At 43.8% G+C, this 24,068-nt stretch overlaps 1 protein-coding gene across 1 annotated transcript in view; it reads right to left on the bottom strand.

Annotated features, from left to right (window-relative positions):
• Positions 1-24,068, bottom strand: part of LOC137430349 (receptor tyrosine-protein kinase erbB-4-like) — a 724,268-nt gene that overhangs the window by 158,032 nt on the left and 542,168 nt on the right. The window contains exons 15-16 of the mRNA XM_068121152.2: positions 12,468-12,625; positions 9,419-9,469 (exon numbers count right to left, since the gene is read on the bottom strand). Of these exons, the coding sequence (XP_067977253.2) occupies positions 9,419-9,469; positions 12,468-12,625 (209 nt within the window). The remainder of the gene's footprint in view (positions 1-9,418; positions 9,470-12,467; positions 12,626-24,068) is intronic.

Raw genomic sequence — 24,068 nt, 5'->3', positions numbered from 1 at the left:
ACATGGCCACGGCGACCGCGCCCGCGACAGTAGCAGCGCCGCCGTTGGATTCGGACCTTTTGTTGCTACAAATCGGGGCCCTTATGGACAAAATGAGGGACGAAATGAGGGCTAATAGTGAGCGATTGGGGGGCGAAATGGGGGGCAAAGGAGCACTAGTTTATGGGGTTGATGGCAGTGAAAACTAGCCCGGGTGGGTTAGGATATATAATGTGTAGGGATCTAGCGAAGATGACATTAGGTAACGTTAAGGTTAGTTAGTGACAAGGATACCTGTAGTGGGGACGCAGGTAGATTAGTGTGGATGATAATGACGTGGGAGCGCAATAGTTTAAAGGGGCGACTGGGAAGCGCAAGTTTCAGAGGGGAGTAGTTAGATGAGATGATGCCGTGTGTTTGAGGATTGGAAGTGTATGAGGAACAGGTGTGATTGAACAGGTGTGATTGCACAGGTGTGCAACTGAACAGGTGTATGGAGCAGTGTTTGAGTGATGGTGATGGTGATGTGTTGTGTTGACCAACTGGTCCAGGAAGAGGAGGAGGGTGCAGGTGGCACCAGGTATGATTGCACAGGTGTGCAACAACAGGTATGAAGAACAGGTGTATGGAGAATGGTTGTGTGGAATACATGGAGTGTGGAGTATATGGAGTATTGGAATGGATGGTCGTGGAGTGAGTATGGTGGAAACTGTGGAGTGGAGTGGATGGTGCGAAGGTGTGAATGGGGGAAGAGTGGACCCCCATCACGGATACCCGGGGCGGGTAGTGTAAGTGTTAGGTAGAGGGTATAGGTAAATTGTGGTTGGATATTGGCATCTGTGGTGCGGGTGAGAGAATGGTATTTGGATGGGTGCATTAGTGTTGTGGAAATGGCTGGGCGTGTAGCCTGTTAGTGTGTGTATAGTTGGTTTGGGCACTCCACCACTGTGAGGATGTCGGCCAGGTGAGGCCGCAGGTGGGCTCTGGGAGCCGGTAGAGTTGTTGTGGATGGGGCCCGAGGATCCGGAGGATGGACCCGGGTAGCCCAGTGCCAGAGGGCACCAAGGGGTGACAGAGCCAGGATGGGCCTTCCCCAGTTAGTTAGGTTAGGGTGAGGAGCTAGGTAAGCTCGGGTGGCAACTACAGTGGTGGAGGTGTGCAGTTGGGTAGACCTGCTGGGAGAGCTACACGTCACAGCCCAGAAATTGTGCAAGGGCACCGGGAGATGAATCGGGGGAGTGAGACCCCAAATAAAGAAGCACCACAGTTTGGTCAATGGGAATTGGTTTTTAGAACCCATAGTGTAAGTTGGCCAATGGATTTGCAGGGAGAGACCCCGGGTAGTGTAAAGTGTGTTAAAGTCATTTAGAAAGTAGTTAGGATGAAGTCTCCTCGCACCATCTGCATCCACTCACCTGAGATGACGTACCTCCACACCATGCCAGGTTGTTTTGATTATTTTTTATGTGCAAATGTTTTGGATTGTGAGACGCATCATGACGTGGGTGTGACATTGTGCTTTGTTGTTCCATCTCTTCCTCCTTATGAGGATTGATGATAAATTGGGTGATGGCAAATTTTGGATAGAGGGATTGTGGAGACGAATTTGGTGTAGGAGAAATATGGGGAAGACGTGACAGTAGCGACGAATTTGTAATGTGTAGATTTTGTACATATGGGGTAAGGGCAAGGGTAGTGTAGGTGACAGGGGGGGTGACGTACGGTAGAGACGAGCTTTCTCACTTCGCTCTCCGTACGCATTTCGCCCTGCATTGCCTTGTTTGATGTGTACCCTTGTGACCTTACCCCTCGCTCATTTGTCTTCCCCCTTTTGTCTCCCACATGACCTCTGCGCCATTGGGCGCCGAGGGGAGCATGCGTGAGTCGGCCATTGTGCGCCCGGAACTCTCAGAACCAGCTGTCTGCATCGATGCACCACATGATGGACCACATGTCTGTGGCCGAGCACCACTGGTGGACCCCATGGGTTGGGGCATGGCCCCTCTGCTGGAACCGGCCATGAGGGCCCGAAATCTTGCTGGCGGACCTTGGCCACAGGGCACCGATGCCCCACAGGTGAACCACACGTAGTCGGCCTGGTGGGCCATAAATAAATAAAAGGGACACGTTGGGTGCAAGTTTTAATACAAATAGGCCGCCAGCAAAGGAAAATGACAACAACTGGAAGAAATAATAATAGCCAGCAGAGGGAGCCGAAGAGCAAGAGATCACCTGCAGGGTTAGGGGTTGTTGATTTATTTTTATTATTGAACAATCATTGAACACTGATGAACTGTGGTGACTGCACCGATGGGTGCTTGAGGGTGTGTTGGTGCGTTATAGGTGCTTTCATGGTGCGTCGATGCAGAGCAGACTGTCTCCCCCCCAGAAAGAACAATCACAGGTCCTGGGTTAGTTTTGTAAATAAAGTAGCGTCAATTGTAAATAATGCTCCCCACCGTCAGTGTGTAGTTTGAAGACCATTCCGCAATTCGGTTAACTGTGGGCGTGAGTCTGTTAGGCAGGGTGCAATGGAGCAGCGGGACACATTTATTTATGTTTTAAAACTGTCGCACTCAGGGTCAGGTTAAAAGTAGAGGGAACTACACCTACATGTCACACTAAATTAAAGTTATAGGCCCGGGCCGTGCCTAAGAGGAGGAGGGTGCAGTGTTGCGGATATGAGGATTGCATTTTTTTGATTGTGTGTATTGTATTGTGGTAAATTGATGAACATTGTTTGGATATGGCCCCTCCTGCCTCCGGAGTTGTGTAAAGATAAAAAGGGCGTCTCGGTAGTTATTCCATAAACACCACATTGCAGGACCCGATAAAACCCTTGTTCAGTAGCTTATATCTTATTGTGTCTTAGGGTAAGGCTGTGTCTCCCATTAATTTAAATACTCCATTGCACCGAGTGAAATAAGAATAGGTCCCCTTTCATTTCATTTCAATGGCCAACTGCATTTTGGGCGGTTTTCTTCAACCACCATTGGCCACGAGGCAGGGTTGGGGAAGAAAGGCGTGTCTCCACCTCGTCATAGAGGGGAGGAGTGAGCCAGCCCCGAACAACCAACCGAGCACGAGGGGTTTGGTTTGAGAGGGCGGAGGAAGCGCGTTTGGGGGAGGTTCACAAAGGTTGAGGGGCGGGGCCTATAAACCCGCTGCGGGGCGTTCCCAAAAGCAGTCCAAGGGAGGAGACGAGAGATGAGTCCCAGAGAGGAGCTCTTACAACGACGGAGCGACGAGTACAAGGAAAGAGCTGGGTCGTCAGAGAGTTGCGCTTTTACTGAGTCCAAAGAAAGAGCTGGGTCGCCAGAGCAGATGCGCTTTTACTGAGACAAGCAGCTCCGACCCGTGACTCCGCGCACACGAAAGGCTCGGTGGCATCAGCGGCCGTCGAGGTCCAGCCCGATGTCCCGTGCGGGATCAAGCTCCAGCCAGCTCCGTGCCGTCCTCCCCCGTCCAGCCACACACCTCCTTCCAGCAATCCACTCTGCAATTCCCCGTGTGAGTCAGTGTCTTTGTTTGTTCTGTCCTGGGTAGCAAGTAAGCCTGTTAGATAAGCTAGTATTTTCCCTGTGTCTCTAAAAGCTTCTGTATATTATTTTATTATCTTTCCTTCTCCTTGGTTATTTTGAGCCTGTAAATAGTAATAAATAGTAATTGTATTTCGAACCTTTCTTTGCCTTCGTCTTCCTTTTCTTCACATCCGTGTCATCTTAGTCTTTTCCCGATTGAATAGCGGTGGCGCGATACGGTCAACGTCTGGGTTGAATTGGGTTTAGTTGGGGAATAATTGTTCGGCCGCGGTTACACCACCGCTCGGTCAAAATAACATCTAATCCGCGGTCCGTAACAATATATATATATATACATACATACATACATACATATATATACAGTATATATATATACAGTATATATATATACAGTATATATATATACAGTATATATATATATATATATATATATATATATATATATATATATATATATATATATATATATATATATATATATATATATATATATATATACATATATACATATATATATATACACATATATATATATATATACATATATATATATATACTGTATATATATATACTGTATATATATATATATATATATATATATATATATATATATATATATATATATATATACTGTATATATATATATATATATATATATATCTCAAAAGGAGGAGTGTCTGTGTGTGTGTGTGTGTGTGTGTGTGTGTGTGTGTGTGTGTCTGTCTGGATGTCCGCTTATAACTCAAGAACTACACATCGGAGAAAAGTTTTAGACACAGATTCGGAATCAGCATAAAATCCCGGTGGTTATAGGCTACGTTTTATTTTAATATCAATGGTTTAAAAAAACCGCGCCAGCTGCAATTCCATGGTGTAGTTTGTGGCGGCGCTAGACGTTCGGGGTGTATTGCAATGGTTTGTCGGGTTTGGCTGTGGGTCCAGAATAGCTCCCATTTCCTTATGTTCTTCCACTTTTATTTTGATTCTTCTGTTACAACGCCTTCCTTATCTACCTTATATCCCCCCGACGAGGCCTCTACATAATTTCATGCGGCAGAATTTCGTGCATTTTGAGTGAAAGAAGTGAGACGAAGTTGTAGAAGGAAGAAGAGGCGTGGTCACTGTGGAGGCCTCAATCGTGAGTGGAAATGGCGGGAATTGCGTTTGTATCGCAAAGTAAAGGATCTGCATTCATTTCTGAACTTGCATTGGTGGATTGTTATACATCTGCATTATTTTTCATTAAAAAAACTTTATGTTGAACTTGAAGGCTCCAAGCACGGACTATATACATAGCCCTCATTGAGGTAAAAATAAAAGTAAAAAGCCTGCTATCGCTTGCCAAGCTAGCCGTTCCCCCTCCCCCTCCCCCTCCATTCCCCCTCCCCTCTCCTCCTCCCCCTCCCTCCTCTTCTCCCCTCTCCTCCTCCCCTCCCTCCTCTTCTCCCCTCTCCTCCTCCCCCTCCCTCCTCTTCTCCCCTCTGCTCCTCCCCCTCCCTCCTCTTCTCCCCTCTCCTCCTCCCCTCCCCTCCCCCCCCCCCCGTTCCCCTCCCCTTCATCCTCCCCTCCCTTCCCCCGCCCGGCAATGCCGGGTACTTCCCATGGCCAGCTGTACGTGGGCTGCTCGAGGGTTGGAAAACCAAGCAATCTTTCTGTCTTGGCACCAAGTAAGAAAACCAGAAATGTTGTATACCAAGAGGTTTTGAGAAATTGAAAATTGACAAAACGTCATGTAGGAAATGTACTGTGATATTGCTCTCAAAGATACGTTCTTTTCATCATATATTTGTATTATTCTTATTCAACCCGGGCGAAGCCGGGTACCTCAGCTAGTATATATATATACTATATATACTATATATACTATATATACTATATATATATATATACATATATATATATATACATATATATATATATATATATATATATATATATATATATATATATATATATATATATATATATATATATATATATATAGTTGCGGATCCCAACGTCGGCCTTTCCCCTTACCAGGGGGGGATTAATCCCCTTGTCTTTTACTAGCCGACGTGATCCGGGGCTATGACGTTCCTTCCGGTCAGCGCTGAATAGGGTGGTAGGCCGAATTATTCCTATTACCTAATTACCAACACCTCCCAGGAAGCAAGGAAATAACCCCGCCCGAACCACGGTTGTAGTGGAAACGCCGAGCGATAGCGAGCCGTGATCCAAGCCGTTAACAAGACTAAACCCGATCTGAGCGGTTCCGAATCGTGCCACGCTTACCCAATGGAGGAAAACACTGATACGGTCGAATTAGGAAGAAGCAGGAAGAACATATTGGTTTATTAACAATTTGTACAGGAAGGAGGAGAAGTACACCCAGTGAAGCTTATACAGTCTTAACTTATCCCTGGACAAACAGGCCCCTCACGCACAGACACACTCACACGGGGATGTAGAAGGTTGGGTAGATGGTCCGGGGATGATGGCGCCCAGGCAGCTCACTCTGGTCCCCAACTCGTACCGTGGAGCAGATGGTCAGGCGGCAGCGGCCAGGAACTCTCCTCGTGTCGTTTATGCGGAGCGGACAATTACAGGGCGGAATGCGGCAAAAGGTAGGCTGGCCGGCGGTTACACTCGCGGCTCAGCAGCGTACGTTATAATCGGGCAGCTCGAACGCGCCTCTTAATGCGCTTCTCCACAATGCCTCGAGACTGTTATGCGCACGCCGGTCCTCTAGTGCCGTTACCACGCGAGTGCTCCGTGTCAGTCCTCCCAATGGCTTATCGCTTGGTTCGCGCTTCTGTCCAGCTCAACTGCCACGAGTGCCTCTCCCTTCTCGTCTCTCTCATAAGTCCTCTCTCATGCGCGAATCGTGCCAGTCCTTTTATGCAGTTCTCTCACAAGGGCAGTCCTCAAGTCCTCTCGAAGGGCTTTGTGCGTGCGGTAAAATAGCGCCGCCCAGCGAACCCTCTGTAATTTTCCAGCCGCGCTCTTACCACGCCCCTCACGCCATTTCACCCGAGCCCTGGTTGGTTGTTGGCTCTTACCGGCTCCGCCCTTGAAGTGCTGCTTGACGTGGCCACACCCCGACCTCGCGCTCCTCCCCCTTTCCAGGCCTACCTCATGGCATTTGGCTGGTTTCGAGCGAAAACCCTTGCCAGCAGCAAACGCTGCTGGCAAAGGAGGTGGATTAGCCGAATCAGGGCGTGGGATGGATGCTGCCCAACGAGGTCGATTTGGAGGGTGGGCTGCAAAATGAACGGGACCTACTCTTATTTCTTTTACACAACGCAGGTATCACTAATGGAAATGACCTTATTCTCACACATACTGTGACATAACTAATGTTCTAAGGTGGCCTACGTGTTGCATGTGGACTAACTATGGGGGCAAACCTTTAATGATGGTATATGTACATTCTCAGAACCGCAACAATATACATATATATATATATATATATATATATATGTAAATATATATATATATATATATATATATATGTATATATATATATATATATATATATATATATATATATATATATATATATATGTTGCGGATATGAGGATTGTATTTTTTTTATTGTGTTGTATTGTAGTAAATTGTTGTGAATTATTGCTTAAGTCTGGACCCTCCTGCCTCCAGTGTTGTATAAAGGTCAAAGGGCGTTCCCGTAGTTAATTCCATAAAGCATACACGTTAGCCAATCATAGATTTCCCCCTGGTTGATAGTTATATCTTTATTATGTGTATTAGGGTAAGGCCTTGTCTCCCATTAAGATGACACTCCATTGCACCAAGTGAAATAGAGTAGATTCCTTTCATTCCCCATTCCCACTCCCAAAACTTTCATTGCCTTTCATCATTGACAAGCCTCGATTCCCAATTACATCCCCTCCAAAACCACCATTGAACATGTGCTCGGGTCGGGGAAGAAAGGCGTGCCCGCCCGTCGTCATCAAGGGCGGAGCCAGAGGGTCGCGCGACCAACCAGGGCCGAGGTGAGCACACCGATGGGCGTGTCCTGAAGGCCGGCGGCTTGATCGCCGGAGGCGCTATAAAAGCGCGCGCGCAAGGACGTTGTAAAGTGGAGTAGTTGCTGAGTTGTGTAAAAAGATCATCCAGGAGAACCAACTGCGAGAGTTCATTGAGATCACCCAAGGAAGCTTTGTCCACAGCAACGGCTGATCAAGTGGGCCAATGGTTGTTCCGGAGCTGGTGCTTTTCCGAGGAGAGTCCGAGGCTGGCATGTGAGCAAAAGAGCATAGAGAACATTAAGGAGATCATCATCCAGGGAAGCACAAAGCCTGTTGTAGTCCTGGCAAAGTACGCGACGACCACAGCAGCAGCAGCAGCAGCGGCGGCCACAGCAGCAACAACACTCAACAGCCGCTTGGGGCCTGGACGGCGGTTTTGAGCAGGGCCGCGAAGGAACGGCGGCTGCCAAACGCACCGATCGTGCTGCAGAACCCCTAGGACCTTCCTTTCCCTCCAGCCATCCACCTCCTGCCTTTCCATCCTTTTGGTGTACGTGAGTTTGTTCTGTTTGTTTTGTCCCTGGGTAGTTAATTAAGCTCGTATAAGCTAGCGTTGCACTGTGTCTCTAAAATCTTCTGTATATTATTTTCTTATCTTTCCTTCTCCTTGGTTATTTTTGGGTGTAAATAGAAATAAATTATATTCGTATTTCCAACCTTTTTGTCTTCTTCTTCTTCACATCCGCGTCGCCTTAGTCTTTTCCCTATTGAATATCTGTGGCGCGATCCGGCCAACGTTCGGGGATCGGGTTAATCGGGGTAACTGTTAGGCCGCGGTGCAATCCGCTCGGCAAACCAACATCCTTATCCACGGGCCGTAACAAAAAAAAAAAAAAAAAAAAAAAAAATATATATATATTATATATATATATATATATATATATATATATATATATATATATATATATATATATATATATATATATATATATATATATATATATAAAACTGTTCTTTGCATAATATTGTTGAAGTTACATTTCACATTGCACGATTGTTCTGCAGTTACCAGCTCATACATGTATTAAATAGGAATACATATCGTGTATTCACACACTATCTATCTATAATTCCAGTAATCTCTGTCTGTACGTTTGTACGTTTGTACGTTTGTCTGTCTGTGACCGCTGTTTCTCGACAACCACGGGTCCGATATACTTTTCACTTGCCAGGTATATTGCTGGGGACCCGAGGATGTGCCTTTTCAAGGTTTCATATTAATCGGACAATTACTTACCGAGCTATGTCCAAAAAACGATTCAACCAATCAGAGAGCAGCGAACTATCGCGTGTGCCGAACGTGGCGGACACACTCTGCCTCGGATGGCACATTTGAGAGCGTATTCATTTATTTCACGTTTGCAAACTATGTTGGCGTTAAACTATGTTTTAAAACTAATAATAAAACTAATAAAAACGAATTTGCGATTCATTCGCTTTCCTGCGCGTTTGTGCACGCGATGGCGATTTCTTTACCAAACTCCGGAAGCCGTTCGCTTTGGACCAAACCATTGCATGTAAATAGAGGGGGGGGATTGTCACCACTCGCAAGCCGTTCGCTTTGGACCAAACCATTTCATGTAAATAGAGGGGGGGGATATAATTTTAGATATATATATAGTACGGGCATGCCCTAGTATATACAAATGTACAGTGTACACTTTATAGAAAATAGCAGATAATGCTTCGAAATGTATGAATTAGATGGTGAAACATAAAACATAACAAAGAATAGTGGAGTGTGGGTAACCGTTTCTTTATGGACGTTGTTACTATTGTCACAAACACGGAGTGGTAGATTGAAGGGAGAGATGGAAAGAAGAGGTGTGAAGGGACAATGATCTTGTGTGAATGGCCAACTTTACATACCTGAGCCTGTGCGACACGAGATGACAGTCCAGTGGACCTTGTCCTGTGCACCTAATGAAGATGGCAAACCATTTTTAGCAGAAATAGCTTCTGATTAAATATATCACAAAATTGTTAATCAATGATTATCTTTTGCATAATATACAACAATGCACATCAGGAAAGAGTCTATTATTAGGATGAAAAATAAATCATAGGAACAATGAGTTTTAGTTGTTCTGCCTGATGTTTTTCCCCCACGATAAATCACATAAACAGCAGCATTGATACATGATAAGAGAGAGGAAAATGACAAGGTCAACTTGTGGAAACTCATTCCCAAGGCAATTTAATTATCCTCACCCTAAAGGTCCCACCTTTTCCTTCAGAGCTTCAAGGGGGCAGTGCACCACCATCTCCTGTCATCATTCATTTATACCCAGGATCATTAATAGACCCATTAACCATCCCTCATCTAAGCTATCTTACTCGCAGTTTACTATGTTCTTCTCCTTAGTTATCTTCTTCACATTATCATGCATTCCCTTGACAAAAATATGTCTACCTGTTGTTCCGCATCCCTATGTTGCTCTTGTACACTCGGTCATGTCACATGCTTGCTCTTCCATGAGCCTAGACTTTCAATGAAATGTTTTTAAAAACATGCTTATTTTGAGAATTGGCTTGAATCTGGTTAGTCATTCATTCACTGTTAAGCTACTTACACTTCTGGCAGGAATTTGGAATTTGTTCATGGTGCCGGCGATAGCTCGCCCACTCTTCTCAAAGGACATCGTGGCAACTTTAACGTCTACCAACTAATGCCAGCAGATGGGCACCCAGTTTACCGTCCGCCCGATAGACAACACACATATTGATGATTCACCCTGCCTGTGAAACACCAAGATGGCAGTTTATCGTTGGGTCCGGATTCGAACCCAGGCAAGACAGCTTCGAGGCAAGTGTGCGTATCTGCTACTAACACCGATTCCACTGCACAAATGTATCTGCATGAAACAGCAGCATATTTCATGATTAGAAACGTAATTCGCATAATATATGCAAAATATATTGCAATTTTGTTAATACCTAAAGCATATTTGTTTTCACTTGTTATTTCATTTCCCTTTTCGAAAAATTTTGATTTGCATATCATTTATGCAATGATGATATTCAAAAACAGAACAGGGAAATTAAATGCCTGAATAATTTCCTGTCGATTCTTAACTGAAACTCACTTTTAAATCTTATCTGTAGTTTTTAATGGAACATTATATACGTCGCACTACAAGAAATTAAGTGAAGGACATGATGGCAGTTGATATGCAAATTGGATGCAATAACAGAATTTTTTTTTGAAGACACAAAAAACATTTATTATCGGAAAAATTGAATTTATGTAAAAAATGTTTTATAGAAAAGTGCTGAAAATTCATTTTACAAAATATTTCAAATTTCATGCTTTAACACCAAAATAATTTCGGTTTTATCTCAGATTTTATTATCAAGAAGATATATCCACATGTGTATCTCATCGACTACAAGAAATTACAAACTTAAAAACTCAAAAAATAAATCATCAAGACAAACATTGCTCCATTTCCTGTTTAATTGGTAAACATCAATACATTTTGTCAAATATTTATTACAACATTGTTTGATGTTAGGTCCCATATCAGACTGCGCACACACCAGTGGTAATGAATTTTGTATGGTGGTTTTACATATTTGTTGAAAAATATGCACTGGGTATTTTTTTTATCAGTGGGATGTTCTGGTAGACTGCAACCAAGCTGGATGGTTATATATAACTAACTAACTAACTAACTAACTAACACACACACACACACACACACACACACACACACACACACACACACACACACACACACACACACACACACACACACACACACACACACACACACACACACACACACACAAAATCATGCAAATAACATGTCACATCTCATGTGTAAAAATGAAATACTACACAGTACAATCATGTGTTGATATAGTATACTGTGATTGGTTGTCATGCAAGCCTTCAAAAAGTGCTACACCTGTAAAAGGACTATAACGGTATAGGCAGTGACATCATTGTCGTGTGGTTAATACTGTGGCTCCTGGGAAGGAAATATGACATGCAACAATATATACATCAGTCTTAGCTATCGAAGGTACTCCATGTGGTGGATTGCAGCATCACTTAATGTCTCAGAAGTTGTGTGAAAGAAAGTGAAGAAGACACATTAAACTGGTAATATAAGTGACCAAAGAAGAAGAGCCTAAACTCTCCAAAAGTGATTTCAAGTACCTCCAGATGTGGTCTCCACGTGATAGACGACAACCCAGGAGAGATCTTGTGAATGGCCGAGCTTAAGGTATGGGTCACATGTTTCTTCAAGAACAGTGAGATACACATTCGAGCAAAGTGGTCTCAATCGATGTGTAGCTTTTGGAAATCCTTTGCTGACTTTGTTTGTCCCTTTGCCTCTTAGCATTTTATCCTCAGCTTTTGCTCTGTTTACATAATTATTTCCAACACTGAATATTTATATCATGCATTAATTATGTTATTCCTATTTACTTTCCACAAATGTATTATGTGCAAAACTTGGAATGGCTTGAGAGCTGAAGAGGAGTAAGGGGTCAAAAAGGTCTGTTTTTAAATAGCAGCACACATATGGTAAAAAAATAAAATAAGGATTCTGAAGAAATGCAAATACTGTATTGTCATAATTACATAAATTAACATGATTGTAAATATAATTAATCAATTATGCACCCAGATCCGGGAATTGAACCTAAGTCCTCTGGTGAACCAAGACTCTGTAGGTGAGCACTGGTGCTGTTCACCAGAGGACCTGGCTCCGATTCCCGGTCTGGGTGCGTAATTTCCCCACGTATGTCGATTGAGTATTACCATATGTTTGTATGCACAGGCCCAAAAGTGTTGGGCCTGTCGGTGTGAGACTGCTACATGAAGAAGTGTGAGATGAAAAAAATGCCTTGGGATAAACTGGCAATTGGTCTGCTCTTATTAGAAGGTCTAAGCCATGCAACTTACCCATGTGCACAGTTGCTGTGACAACGCTGACATGTGTTGTTGCCATCAGGAAACTTTGACACAATCTCATTGTTTTCTCCTTGAACTCCCACAGGACATGCAGCCACACAATGCGGTCCATCCTTATAGTGGGAGCAGCGGGCACAGGAGTGTGAACCCTGGAAAGAAAGCAATTTGTCTTAAATTTCTATAATGCAATTCTAGGATCTTGTAAAAGAATGTCCACTGCCAATCTTTGCTTTTATTTGAGCCTCAACATGCATTTACAATATGATTAAAGACTGAACCTCAATAGGCATAGTGTGTGCCTCAGAAGTGCAGTATTTCACCTCCAAAGTCTTGGATAAGTAAACTCGAATGGAATTTTTTTTCCCTTGTATACAAAGTGAAGGCTCTTGGAAGAGCTAGAACACAGAATGGACAAGGACACAGCAATACAAAAGAGACATCAGAAAGAGAGGGTAGAAACCTAGAGCAGAGATGAGGGACAAAACAGACGAAGATGGACAAAGAAGAGATGCGGGTAAAAATGTGGGGTAGGGGAGGTAATTTGCAAGAAGGTACACCTGGGAATGGGTAGGGGGGATTAACAGGGGTAGAAAATATCATGGTTTTGGATGAGGGGGGGGGGGGGTGATCTGAGATGGAATTGGACAGCTGTCCTGAAGACCTGGAGGGAAGAACGACATTGAAGAGAATGTGGACATTGGTTCCACAGGCAGAATAAAGAGAGAATGAGTGGAGATGAGCAGCGATTCCGGATTTGTGAGTTTCACCAGAAGATGGTTGCTGGTGGACCGTGTGTGCCCTGCAGAAACCTGGGGGGGGGGGGGGGGGGGAGGGGGACATTATGGAAAGAGCAGAGGGAAAGAAGAAGGTAGAAGACAGAGAGAGTATCGACCTGTCAGCAATGGAAAAGTGTTAGGCCCATAGACTCAGCTTTATCATGGGAGATTCCATTGATCAGGACTTGGTTTCCACAGCATCATGCTCAGCAACATGTGAGGCAGGAGAGCCAGCCCAAAGGGGAGAGTAATACTCCATCAGGCTGATCAAGCTATGCAGCAAAGGGTGCAAGTCCAAAAGGGAGGGCAGTACTCCACCAAGCTGTGGTTGAAGGTCTTGTAGGTGGATAAAAGTTCAAGTGTCCAATGAAGGACTTTGCCCTACAGAAGATGGCTACTCGGCTACTGGTTTTGGAGGCCAACTCTTAAATGTGGTTTCCCTAAGAAAGATTATGACTAATAATGAGAACGAAGAGTTTACGTGACTTCTTCAAGAGGATTGTTAAGAAAGTAGATGGGAGGGTTTGCCAGACGGTCGTTTCGGAGTGAGATTACGAGAGTGTGGAATTTGTCAGGATTGAAATACATTCCAAGTGTTTGACCAGCTTGTGATTTTGTCAATGTCTGAAGAAAGGGCAGAAGCTGCAGCCCGTCTATCTGAAGCATGAGGGATGTCATGGCAAATAGATAAAGGGGATTTTCCAGAGAGTCAGAGATTGTTGATGAAGGTTAGGAATGGCATGGGATCTAGGACACTGACTTGAGACACTCCAGCCTTGACAGGGAGAGGAGATTGAAAGCATTCAATTGTGAGCCAAATGTTGGCTCCAAGAGTAGTGGAAGACAGTAAGCCATGTGTGGGGTTGGCCTTGGATGCCATAGGCAGAGTTTGGAGAGTAAGGCACGATGCCAGACAATCAAAAGCACGAGGTATGTCCAGAAAGACTGCCCTGATCTCATGTCTGATATGGAGAGCCTCCATCCATTGTTCAGATTGTATAAGTAGCATGTTCAAGGTAGAATGACATGGTCCATGTTGTCTGAAAGAGAGATGTATATGGAGTTGTCACTGTTTGGTGGGTGGTACAACACAGTCAAACAAGAGGTGGAAGTGGAGGGGTGCAGCTAAAAGTACTCCTGGGGGGTTGGGATGTGTAAGATCAGTACATGCACAGTGACAAATTGAGTTATTGATGTAAAGTACAACTGTAATGTACAAGTATAATGCCAGGATGGGGTTCAGGTCGATCAAATCAGAGTAGACAATAGCAAGGTAGACATACTAAGGAGTCAGGGATGACTTGTGGGGGAAAGGATTCTCTTAAACAGATGAAGTCTGGTTTATCAGCAGTAGTATGGAATGAGAGAACTGTCAAGTTAGAGCATAGGCTTCGGGTGTTTTAGGTGCAGACAGTTAGGGCCAGGGGAGGAGGCATTGGGAGGATGCAGGATGCCGGAGGGGTGGGGTAGGTGAGGCTAGGACAGTGTGGAATGGGATGGGAAGCTGGGAGGGGGGAGCCAGGAGTGTGTGGGATAGAGGAAGGCTGGGATTGTCCAGGATTTTGGGAGGTGTGAGGGTGCGGGACAAGGGGGGGTATATTGGAGGGCGCATGATGAAGGGGAACCTGTGAGGGGTGGGATGAGGGGGAAGTTGAGAGTGGTGGGGAGAGGAGGCAGCTTTGAGGGGTGAAAAGTGTAAAAAGAGGGGACATGAAGTGGAGGGATGCTGAAGAGGGAGATACACAAGACGGGTATCGTTGGACATGTAGGGGAGGGTACGGACACAGAGGAGGTCGACTCCATTAAAGAACATGAAGGGAGACTGATTGTTGTTAGCAAACAACCTCTACAAACTGGACGTTTCAAGATTCCTATTCAGGACATACGGAGACTAAGATCATGGGATTGGTGGAAATAATTATTGTTGAAGGCACGGAGGAGGATGGTGCTGTAGGTATGGGAGGAATGTGGATGTGCCAATCGTTTATTTGAAAGACAGGTTTGGAAAATAATCTGTGAATAATTTAAGTGAAATGCAAGGGGTGAAGGGACAGCTTACACAGAATGTGCCCACATGTGTCACTGTCTCGTTCGACTTAGATTCACAATGCAAGAGGACCTGGCTACAAAGCACAGATGATGCTCCGCAAGTACATCACTGCATTCTGGAGTGATCCTCCTTTAACGGGTTCATGAATCTGTTGTAACATCTGCTAGGACTTTGCTTGTAGACAGTAAACATCCCACGGAACCTTTGTAGAAGAGTAGTCCATCCTGTGCCGGTCACATGAATTACAAATCCTTGCCAGTGGTATCATTCCTCTTAAATAATGATGCGATCAGCAGATCATATGTGCAATTGAATCAAAGTCAAATACCATTGAACATGTAAACAATATAGAAACAGGAAGTGAAGTCCAAGACAAATGTGGTTCAGTTCAGCAGAATTCAACAAACATTAAGACTGACAGAGGTCAATCGATCATCTTAATAAGCAATGTGCTCAGCTAAGACCAAAACCAAAGAAGTTGTTTGCACAATGCTAACTCTATAGTCAGTCAATTAGAATACTTTTGTTGTTTTGCTTTGTTTGCAGTTTTTATTCCCATTTTTATGGCTAAAGTAATTGGAGAAAGATGCAGCTTCGAAACAACAGCTTTAAAAATCTTCTGCGCTGCAAGTGAAGTCTTACATTTTGCTTCGGAGCATTACAAACATAGAAGGGAATGTGTATATTGTAAAACTGCTGTTAAAATACTGAAAAATTACTTACTATACAGCTTTGGAAAATAAGACCAAACCGACAAGCTTACATCTGGCCTTGCTTCTCCTGCCCTCTCCTACCTCTGCTCTCCCCAATTGATCCCAGGTCACATGCTTTCTTCCAGACATCCTCACCTGCTCACCCTCCCAAAGTCCAGGTTTGTTTCCCACCTGCATTCATCAGTCCCCTTATTCTTCTGAATGTAAAATCATCTCCCTGTGCACGTTGTCTTCTCCTCCTTTTGGTTTTTCAAATGCACTGTCAATCATCAATCTTTCAAAACCACACACACATCGATGATCTCGTCAACACATGCTAAATCTTTCCCATTCTCTTCCTCAATCGGATATAGTTACTCGTTTTGTTATTCCTCATTTCCTCTTCCAGTATTGTCACGTCAGATGGACCGTTGACATGAACCGACAGCCTGGGGTACAAGACCCGTGCATGGTGGAAATGGTGTTTAAATTCATAACACTTCGCTCAATTAATATCAATATCCCCCAAAGTTCACCCAAAGCCGAACCTGGCAATGAAACAAGCAGGAGGCAAAAAGGCAGGAAGATGCTTCTTTTAATTAAAAGAGGGTTTATTTACAAAGTATTCAGGGGAAAGGGTAGACAAGATGCTCAACACACAGTACAGATCTGGTGGTTGTCTGACACAAGAAAAGAGGAAGGAGGTACACGCAATTATATCTGCAATGGAAACTAAATGTAATCCGCTAATGGTGCCACAACATCAGACTCACACAACGAGGGAACAGGCAAGGACTTTCGTCTGGCACAAGCGGTTGTGGCTGCAGGATGATGTGCGACAAGGATGATGTGCGACAAGGATGATGTGCGACAAGGATGATGTGGCACAAGGCGAAGTACTGCTCAGTACGTGAAGAATGGTGATGAGGAGCAATCACGATGAGGCCAGGAGACTAAAAGATGTCAGCCAAGCAGAGTGAAGGAGAGATGTTGCTCCCTTCAAGGTCCATCTCCAAATACTGTGCAGTATGGCCAAAGCTCTCATAAACTCTGGGATCGCCTTCACAGGTGGCGAGTCCCATGACTGGCTGCTCGCGGCTTGATGGTAATGTCAATCGTTTGGGCCACCTGCCCCTGTGGGATGGCCCTGAACAAAAGAGTTCATCTCACACTCCTCCCCTCCCCCCACTTTCTGGGCTCCACAGCTAACCTTGCCGCCAAGGCTTACACAGGAAAGCGCTTACTGCTTTCCAAAGGATGTGACTACAGACTATTTGACCAGTGGAATACCAGTAAAAACAAACAAAGAAAAATCCACTTTTAAATTATGAGGTATTATGTGCAGATCAGTGACAAAAAAAACTAAATGTACTCCATTTTAAATTCAGGCTGTAACAACAAAATGTGAAAAAGTCAAGGGGTGTGAATATTTTCTGAAGGCACTGTGTGTGTATGTGTGTGTATATATATATATATATATATATATACAGTGGAACCTTGACTTACGAGTGCCCCAACTTACGAGTTTTTCGAGATACGAGCCGTCGCTCGGGCGGTTTATTGCTTTGAGATGCGAGCCGAGATCCGAGTTACGAGCTTTCGCCACCCGGTCACGTGGTTATCTTGCCGTGCAAGTACAGTATCTCTGTCGTATAGCGCTGCATTTTTGTTTTCGCATGTTGGTTATTTTGAGTTTACGCCGCCAGGTGGGTTCTGGTCACGTGGTTATCTTGCCGTGCAAGTACAGTATCTCTGTCGTATAGCGCTGCATTTTTGTTTTCGCATGTTGGTTATTTTGAGTTTACGCCGCCAGGTGGATTCTGGTCACGTGGTTATCTTGCCGTGCAAGTACAGTATCTCTGTCGTATAGCGCTGCATTTTTGTTTTCGCATGTTGGTTATTTTGAGTTTACGCCGCCAGGTGGGTTCTGGTCACGTGGTTATCTTGCCGTGCAAGTACAGTATCTCTGCCGTCGACTTGTTCAGAGTGCCGGCGATAGCTCGCCTTCTCTTTGTGGAAAACACGGTACTGAGAATAAGAAGAGGATGATGTGCTTGGATATAAAACACGCAATCGTCGAAAAACATGAGCGAGGTGTCGAGGAGGACGTATATAACGGCAGAGGAGAAGAGCATGCCAGGCCACAACTTGTGGATATAAAACACGCAATCGTCGTGTTTTATATAAAACTTGTGCTTGGATATAAAACACGCAATCGTCGAAAAACATGAGCGAGGTGCCGAGGAGGACGTATATAACGGCAGAGGAGAAGAGCATGCCAGGCCACAACTTGTTCAGAGTGCCGGCGATAGCTCGCCTTCTCTTTGTGGAAAACACGGTGAGATCCTTAACATCCAACAACTAATGGGACGCAAACGGGGCGCCCAGTTTAGCGGTACACACATTGATGAATCACCCTGCCTGTGATTCACCCATGACAGGTTATAGCTGGGTCGGGATTCAAACCCAGGCTGGACAGTTTAGACTTTAGAGTCAAGTGTGCGTACCTCCAGTCCAGGCCATCCTGCCAACTTGTATGCTGCATACAGGTGAAATATAAAGCGCGAGATATTTTTATATATACTGTATATTTAAAAAAAAATTGGTGTGGTTTTTGGCGGGCTGGAACGGATTAATAGCATTTCAATGCATTTAAATGGGGAAATTTGATTTGAGAAACGAGCAATTTGAGTTACGAGCTCGGTCACAGAACGAATTAAACTCGTAAGTCAAGGTTCCACTGTATATATATATATATATATATATATATATATATATATATATATACTGAAACGCAAAAGAAACTTACCACCTTTGAAACCTTTAAATATCAACAATAACACTGCGTGTAGTAAATGTGTGAACTTATTTGTGGACAATAGTGTCCTCACTGTCAGACAAAACGGTCACGGATGGTCACTTGAACCTTCAATGGTCACTTCATAGCACAGCTGTTGAACAGCCGTTTTGACTGTCAGTGATTAGCCAAGAGGTACGGGATGATCAACATGCCACGATTGTCAAGGGATCAACGGCAGCGTGCCCTGGGCATGCTGCAAGGTGGACTGAGCTACCGTGAGGTGGCACGTCGCCTTGGCTGTTCACACCAGACGATATCGGCCCTGGTGGACAGAGACACCCTCCACAACTCTGCAGATGACAGACCTCGATCAGGGAGGCCAAGAGTCACCACTGCAAGGCAGGACAGGCAGATGGTCCGAAGTCACCTGCGGGATCGATTCCGTCCAGCATCCCGCACTGCGGCAGAAACCTCGGGGCGTGCAAACCCACGGATCTCCAATGATACTGCACGAAGACGACTGCATGACTATGGTCTGACTGCCAGAAGACCATACAGAGGCCCCGTGATGATGGTTGCCCATCGCCGCAACCGTCAGAGATGGTGCCAGCAGCATCAGCGGTGGACCTTGGCGCAGTGGAACGAGGTCGCTTTCAGCGATGAGTCAAGGTTCTGTGTGGACAGTCTTGATGGGCGTGAGTGTGTCTGGAGAAGAACTGGCGAGCGATATGCCGATTGTTGCGTGCGTCAAGCCAACAGGTGGGGTGGCCCAAGTGTGATGGTGTGGGCAGCCATATCAGGCAGGTACAGGACGCCACTGGTGGTTGTGGATGGGAATCTTAACGCCCAGCGGTATGTGGATAACATCCTGCGACCTCATCTGCTGCCATTCCTGCTAGACCACCCAGAACTGAGAACCTTTCAGCATGACAACGCTCGTCCCCATGCTGCTCGCTTTACCACTGCATTTCTCCAAGGCGAGAACATCAACACCATGCAGTGGCCTGCGCTCTCCCCTGACCTGAATCCCATAGAGCACCTGTGGGATGAGCTTGGGAGACGCGTAGTTGGCAGGGCCAGGACACGGGCAGAGCTGCTTCAGACATTGAGGACTGAGTGGGACAGAATCCAGCAGCAATCCATCCAAAGACTGGTAGGCAGTATACGCCGACGATGCACTGCCTGTATCCAAAACAATGGTGGCCATACACGCTATTGAAAGGGGACTGACATTGCACCCTGTGCTGTTCTGTACTGTAGAACAAACTGATGAGATGGTGTATCTTGGTCAAAAACTTGACATGTCATCAATAAAATGCCAATGTTTCAATTAGCAATTGTTGGTTTGTTTTATTTTGAACTGTTACCATTTTATTACATTTCAAACAAGTGGTAAATTTCTTTTGCGTTTTCGGTCTTTTTGAAGTTGGTCAAAATGGTCAAAATGGTCAAATTTTTCGGTCAAAATGCCCATTTTGCACTGGCCTTTTTAAAGCCAATATCAAGACATCACGTGCAGCTCATTAAAATCATCCCGTACCCCTTGGCTAATCACTGACAGTCAAAACGGCTGTTCAACAGCTGTGCTATGAAGTGACCATTGAAGGTTCAAGTGACCATCCGTGACCGTTTTGTCTGACAGCGAGGACACTATTGTCCACAAATAAGTTCACACATTTACTACACGCAGTGTTATTGTTGATATTTAAAGGTTTCAAAGGTGGTAAGTTTCTTTTGCGTTTCAGTATATACAGTATATATATATACACACACACAAACATACATATACAGTCGTGGCCAAAAATATTGGCACGCTTGCACTTTCTTGAAATAACTCAAAATTTCCTCTAAAAATAAGTTGAAATTGACAAAAGTATTTGGTTTCCACATTTCTTTATTTCACTGTTAATATTACAGACCCTTTGTTTTTGATTCAGAACATAATATATCCTTTTAAATAAAATAATAAAAAAGAAATGGCATTGAAAAAATTATTGACACCCTAGACTTAATATTTGGTAGCACGGCCTTTAGACAAAATAACTGCAGTCAAGCGCTTCCTATAGCCATGAATGAGCTTCCTACACCTCTCTACTGGCAGATAGATTGGCCACCTCTTCTTGTGCAAACTACTCCAGTTCTCGTGGGTTTTGAAGAGTGCCTTCTCCCAACTGCTGTTTTCAGATCTCCCCAAAGGTGTTCAATGGGATTTAGATCTGGACTCATTGCTGGCCACTTCAGAATTCCTGGGTGCTTATACATACATCTGGTATGTATGAGCTTGAACAATTCCTGGGTGCTTTTGAAGTATGTTTGGGGTCATTGTCCTGCTGCAAGACCCATGACCTTCAACAGAGACCCAGATTTCGGGCACTGGGTTGAACAATGTGTCCAAAATTGCCTTGGTAATCTCCAGATTTCATGATGCCATGCACACATTTAAGGCACCCAGTGCCAGGGGCAGCACAGCAACCCCAAAACATCATTGAACCTCCTCCATGTTTGACTGTAGGGAAGGTGTTCTTTTCTTTGAAGGCTTCATTTTGTTTTCTATAAACATAGCGATGATGTGCTTTACCAAAATGCTCTAATTTGGTCTCATCTGTCCACAGGACATTATCCCAAAAGGATTTTGGCTTGTTCAGGTGTGCTTTGGCAAACTCCAGTGGGGCTTTCTCAGCAGTGGGGTTCTCCTGGGTCTCCGACCATAGAATCCCCTTTCATCGAGTTGGCGACGGATGGTGCAAGCTGAAACTGTCGTACCTTTTGTCTGAAGGTCAGCTTGAATCTGTTTGGCAGTTGATCGAGGTGCTTTCTCCACCATTCGAACAATCCTTCACTGCAATATTCAATCAAGCTTTCTATTGCGGCCACGTCCAGGGAGGTTGACTACAGTGTCATGGGCCTTAAACTTCCTGATAATATTGCGTACGGTAGACATGGGAACATGAAGTTCTCTGGAGATGGACTTGTAGCCTTGAGATTGTCCATGCTTGGCTAAAATATTGTGTCTGACCTCCTCAGACAATTCTCTGGTTTTCTTTCTTTCTCCATGCTCATTGCGGTACACACAGTGACACAATACCAAAGAATGACTCCTTTTCTCCATTCAAACTGGTTGATTGAGTGATTTTTATATTGCAGGTACATGCAAATCACCACAGGTGAGTTCAATTCCAAAGTAAAGGAGAATCATCTGCTTGAAATCTAATTATTTCTAACAACTTCTAAAAGGTGCAAATAATATTGTCTGGGCCATTTTAGGATTTCTGTGTGTTAAGTTAAGATTTAGTAATTTCTTCAGCTTTTTTGGTTTTGTTCCACTGAAAACCAAAGAAATACATATGTGGATTCCAATTTATTTTATTTTTTTCAACAATTTTCTGGAAGAAATGGTGCATTATTTGAAAAAAGTACAAGGGTGCCAATATGTTTGGCCACAACTGTACACACACACACACACACACACACACACACACACACACACACACACACACACACACACACACACACACACACACACACACACACACACACACACACACATACATACATATATATATATATATATTCCTGGCAATAAAAATGGAGAAGTTGAGAGTTTTATGGTTGAGAGGCCAGGCTGCAGAACATTGCTTTGAAATAATTGAAATCACGCTGGGAATGTAAGTACATATGGTATCTGCTTATGACTTATGTATATGTTTTCCTTATCTTTCAGAAACCCAACAGAATGGCATTCATAAAAGTCTATTTTTCTTATTATGACATAATTAATTCAGCATCTTTGTTGATGTTGTTAGTTTTAAGCTGCACTGCAATATATTTCCTGGCGTGAAGTTAATAATATTCATTGCGAGATGGTGGGCTTGATTTGTTGTCACATAGGCAAACAAACAATGCAATCTTACATTTACACAATCTTGACATCTAATGTATTTCGAAGTGATATTTCATGTCAAAATTCAAGTCAACGTTGAAAAATAAAATGCAGAACGACCACATTGAATATCTCGTTTATTAAACATTAGTATGAGCCCTCAAATACTGAAGTAGAAGAAGAGGTTGCACAGCTGCACTTATTGAGAATGTAACACAGAGGCATGATAAGATCTTCCAGATGTTCAAAGCCCCAACCACATCTGGCATGTTCTCTTGATTTTTCTGTTCTCTCTTCTCGTTCTTACATTATGCCTGGAGCTATATTAACCACACAAAGGATGAGAATGTCTTATAAGCATTTGACGGTGTGTTACACGGTAACTCTTACAGTCAAACAGTGTGTGTGTACATGTGCGTTTGCAGGTGCGTGTGTGTGAGTGTGTGTGTGTTTGTCACACCGAGAGCAAAGAAGCTGTTTCAAAAGCATATTTGATGTTTAAATGAAGAGCCAAAATACAAGTTCCACGTGCGGACACCCACACAGGGCGTCCGGCTCATTTCAACAATGACTTTTTTGTTTCGCGATTGATGGAGGCAACAAAGAAAGGGGTTGGAGATTAACGAATTGCTACAAGTGATTATTTTCTTTCCCTGCACGACAAAACAAAAATGACATTATCCAAGAGGAGGATTAACTGCACAAACGATAAATCACCCGACAGCATGCTATTACATTTGATTCCTCTCTGGGTGTTACGGTGAAAGCAGACACAAGAGGCCATTTTCCTGCTAAATTATATGCGAAGCCTCAAAGATAAAGATGAAAAACTTGTGGACACAATTAAACCCGATTTTCTCTTTGAATGCTAAACAGATCTAATTTCTCTCTGGTCACTATCAAAATTGACCAACATCATATAATAGCGATATTAACAAACGTTTTTTTTTTTTTTTTTCAGTTTAAGCATGTAAAACAACAACTAACAACGCACACGTAACAAATAAAAATCCAGAAATCTGTGATATTTGTATCTATGCTGAAACAAAATACGACTTATTTTCACATGTAAGCACAGCTAGCAAATCCCAAGGGTAATAATTTGTGTTAAAAAAAATAATGTTATCACCTCCGCAACCGAAGGTTATGTTTTTACCCCTGTTTATATGTCTGTTTGTCTGCCTGGTTTTTTTTTTTTCTGTGACCAGGTTTCTGTGACCATACGTACTTTCCAAATTCGGATGGAATTTCATGGCCATGTTGGGTGTTTAAGAAGGCCGAATGGATGAGATTTTTGTGAAAATCTGGATCCAGATCCAGATACTTGAATTTTTAAAGTGATTCTTCACCATTGAGAGATAGGGGCAAAACCGATATATAGCATGACATCTCAA

This window comes from Myxine glutinosa, chromosome 6 (assembly GCF_964187855.1).
Source record: "Myxine glutinosa chromosome 6, kmMyxGlut1.1, whole genome shotgun sequence".
Taxonomy (NCBI): domain Eukaryota; kingdom Metazoa; phylum Chordata; class Myxini; order Myxiniformes; family Myxinidae; genus Myxine; species Myxine glutinosa.
This window is presented reverse-complemented; position numbering and strand designations above follow the sequence as displayed.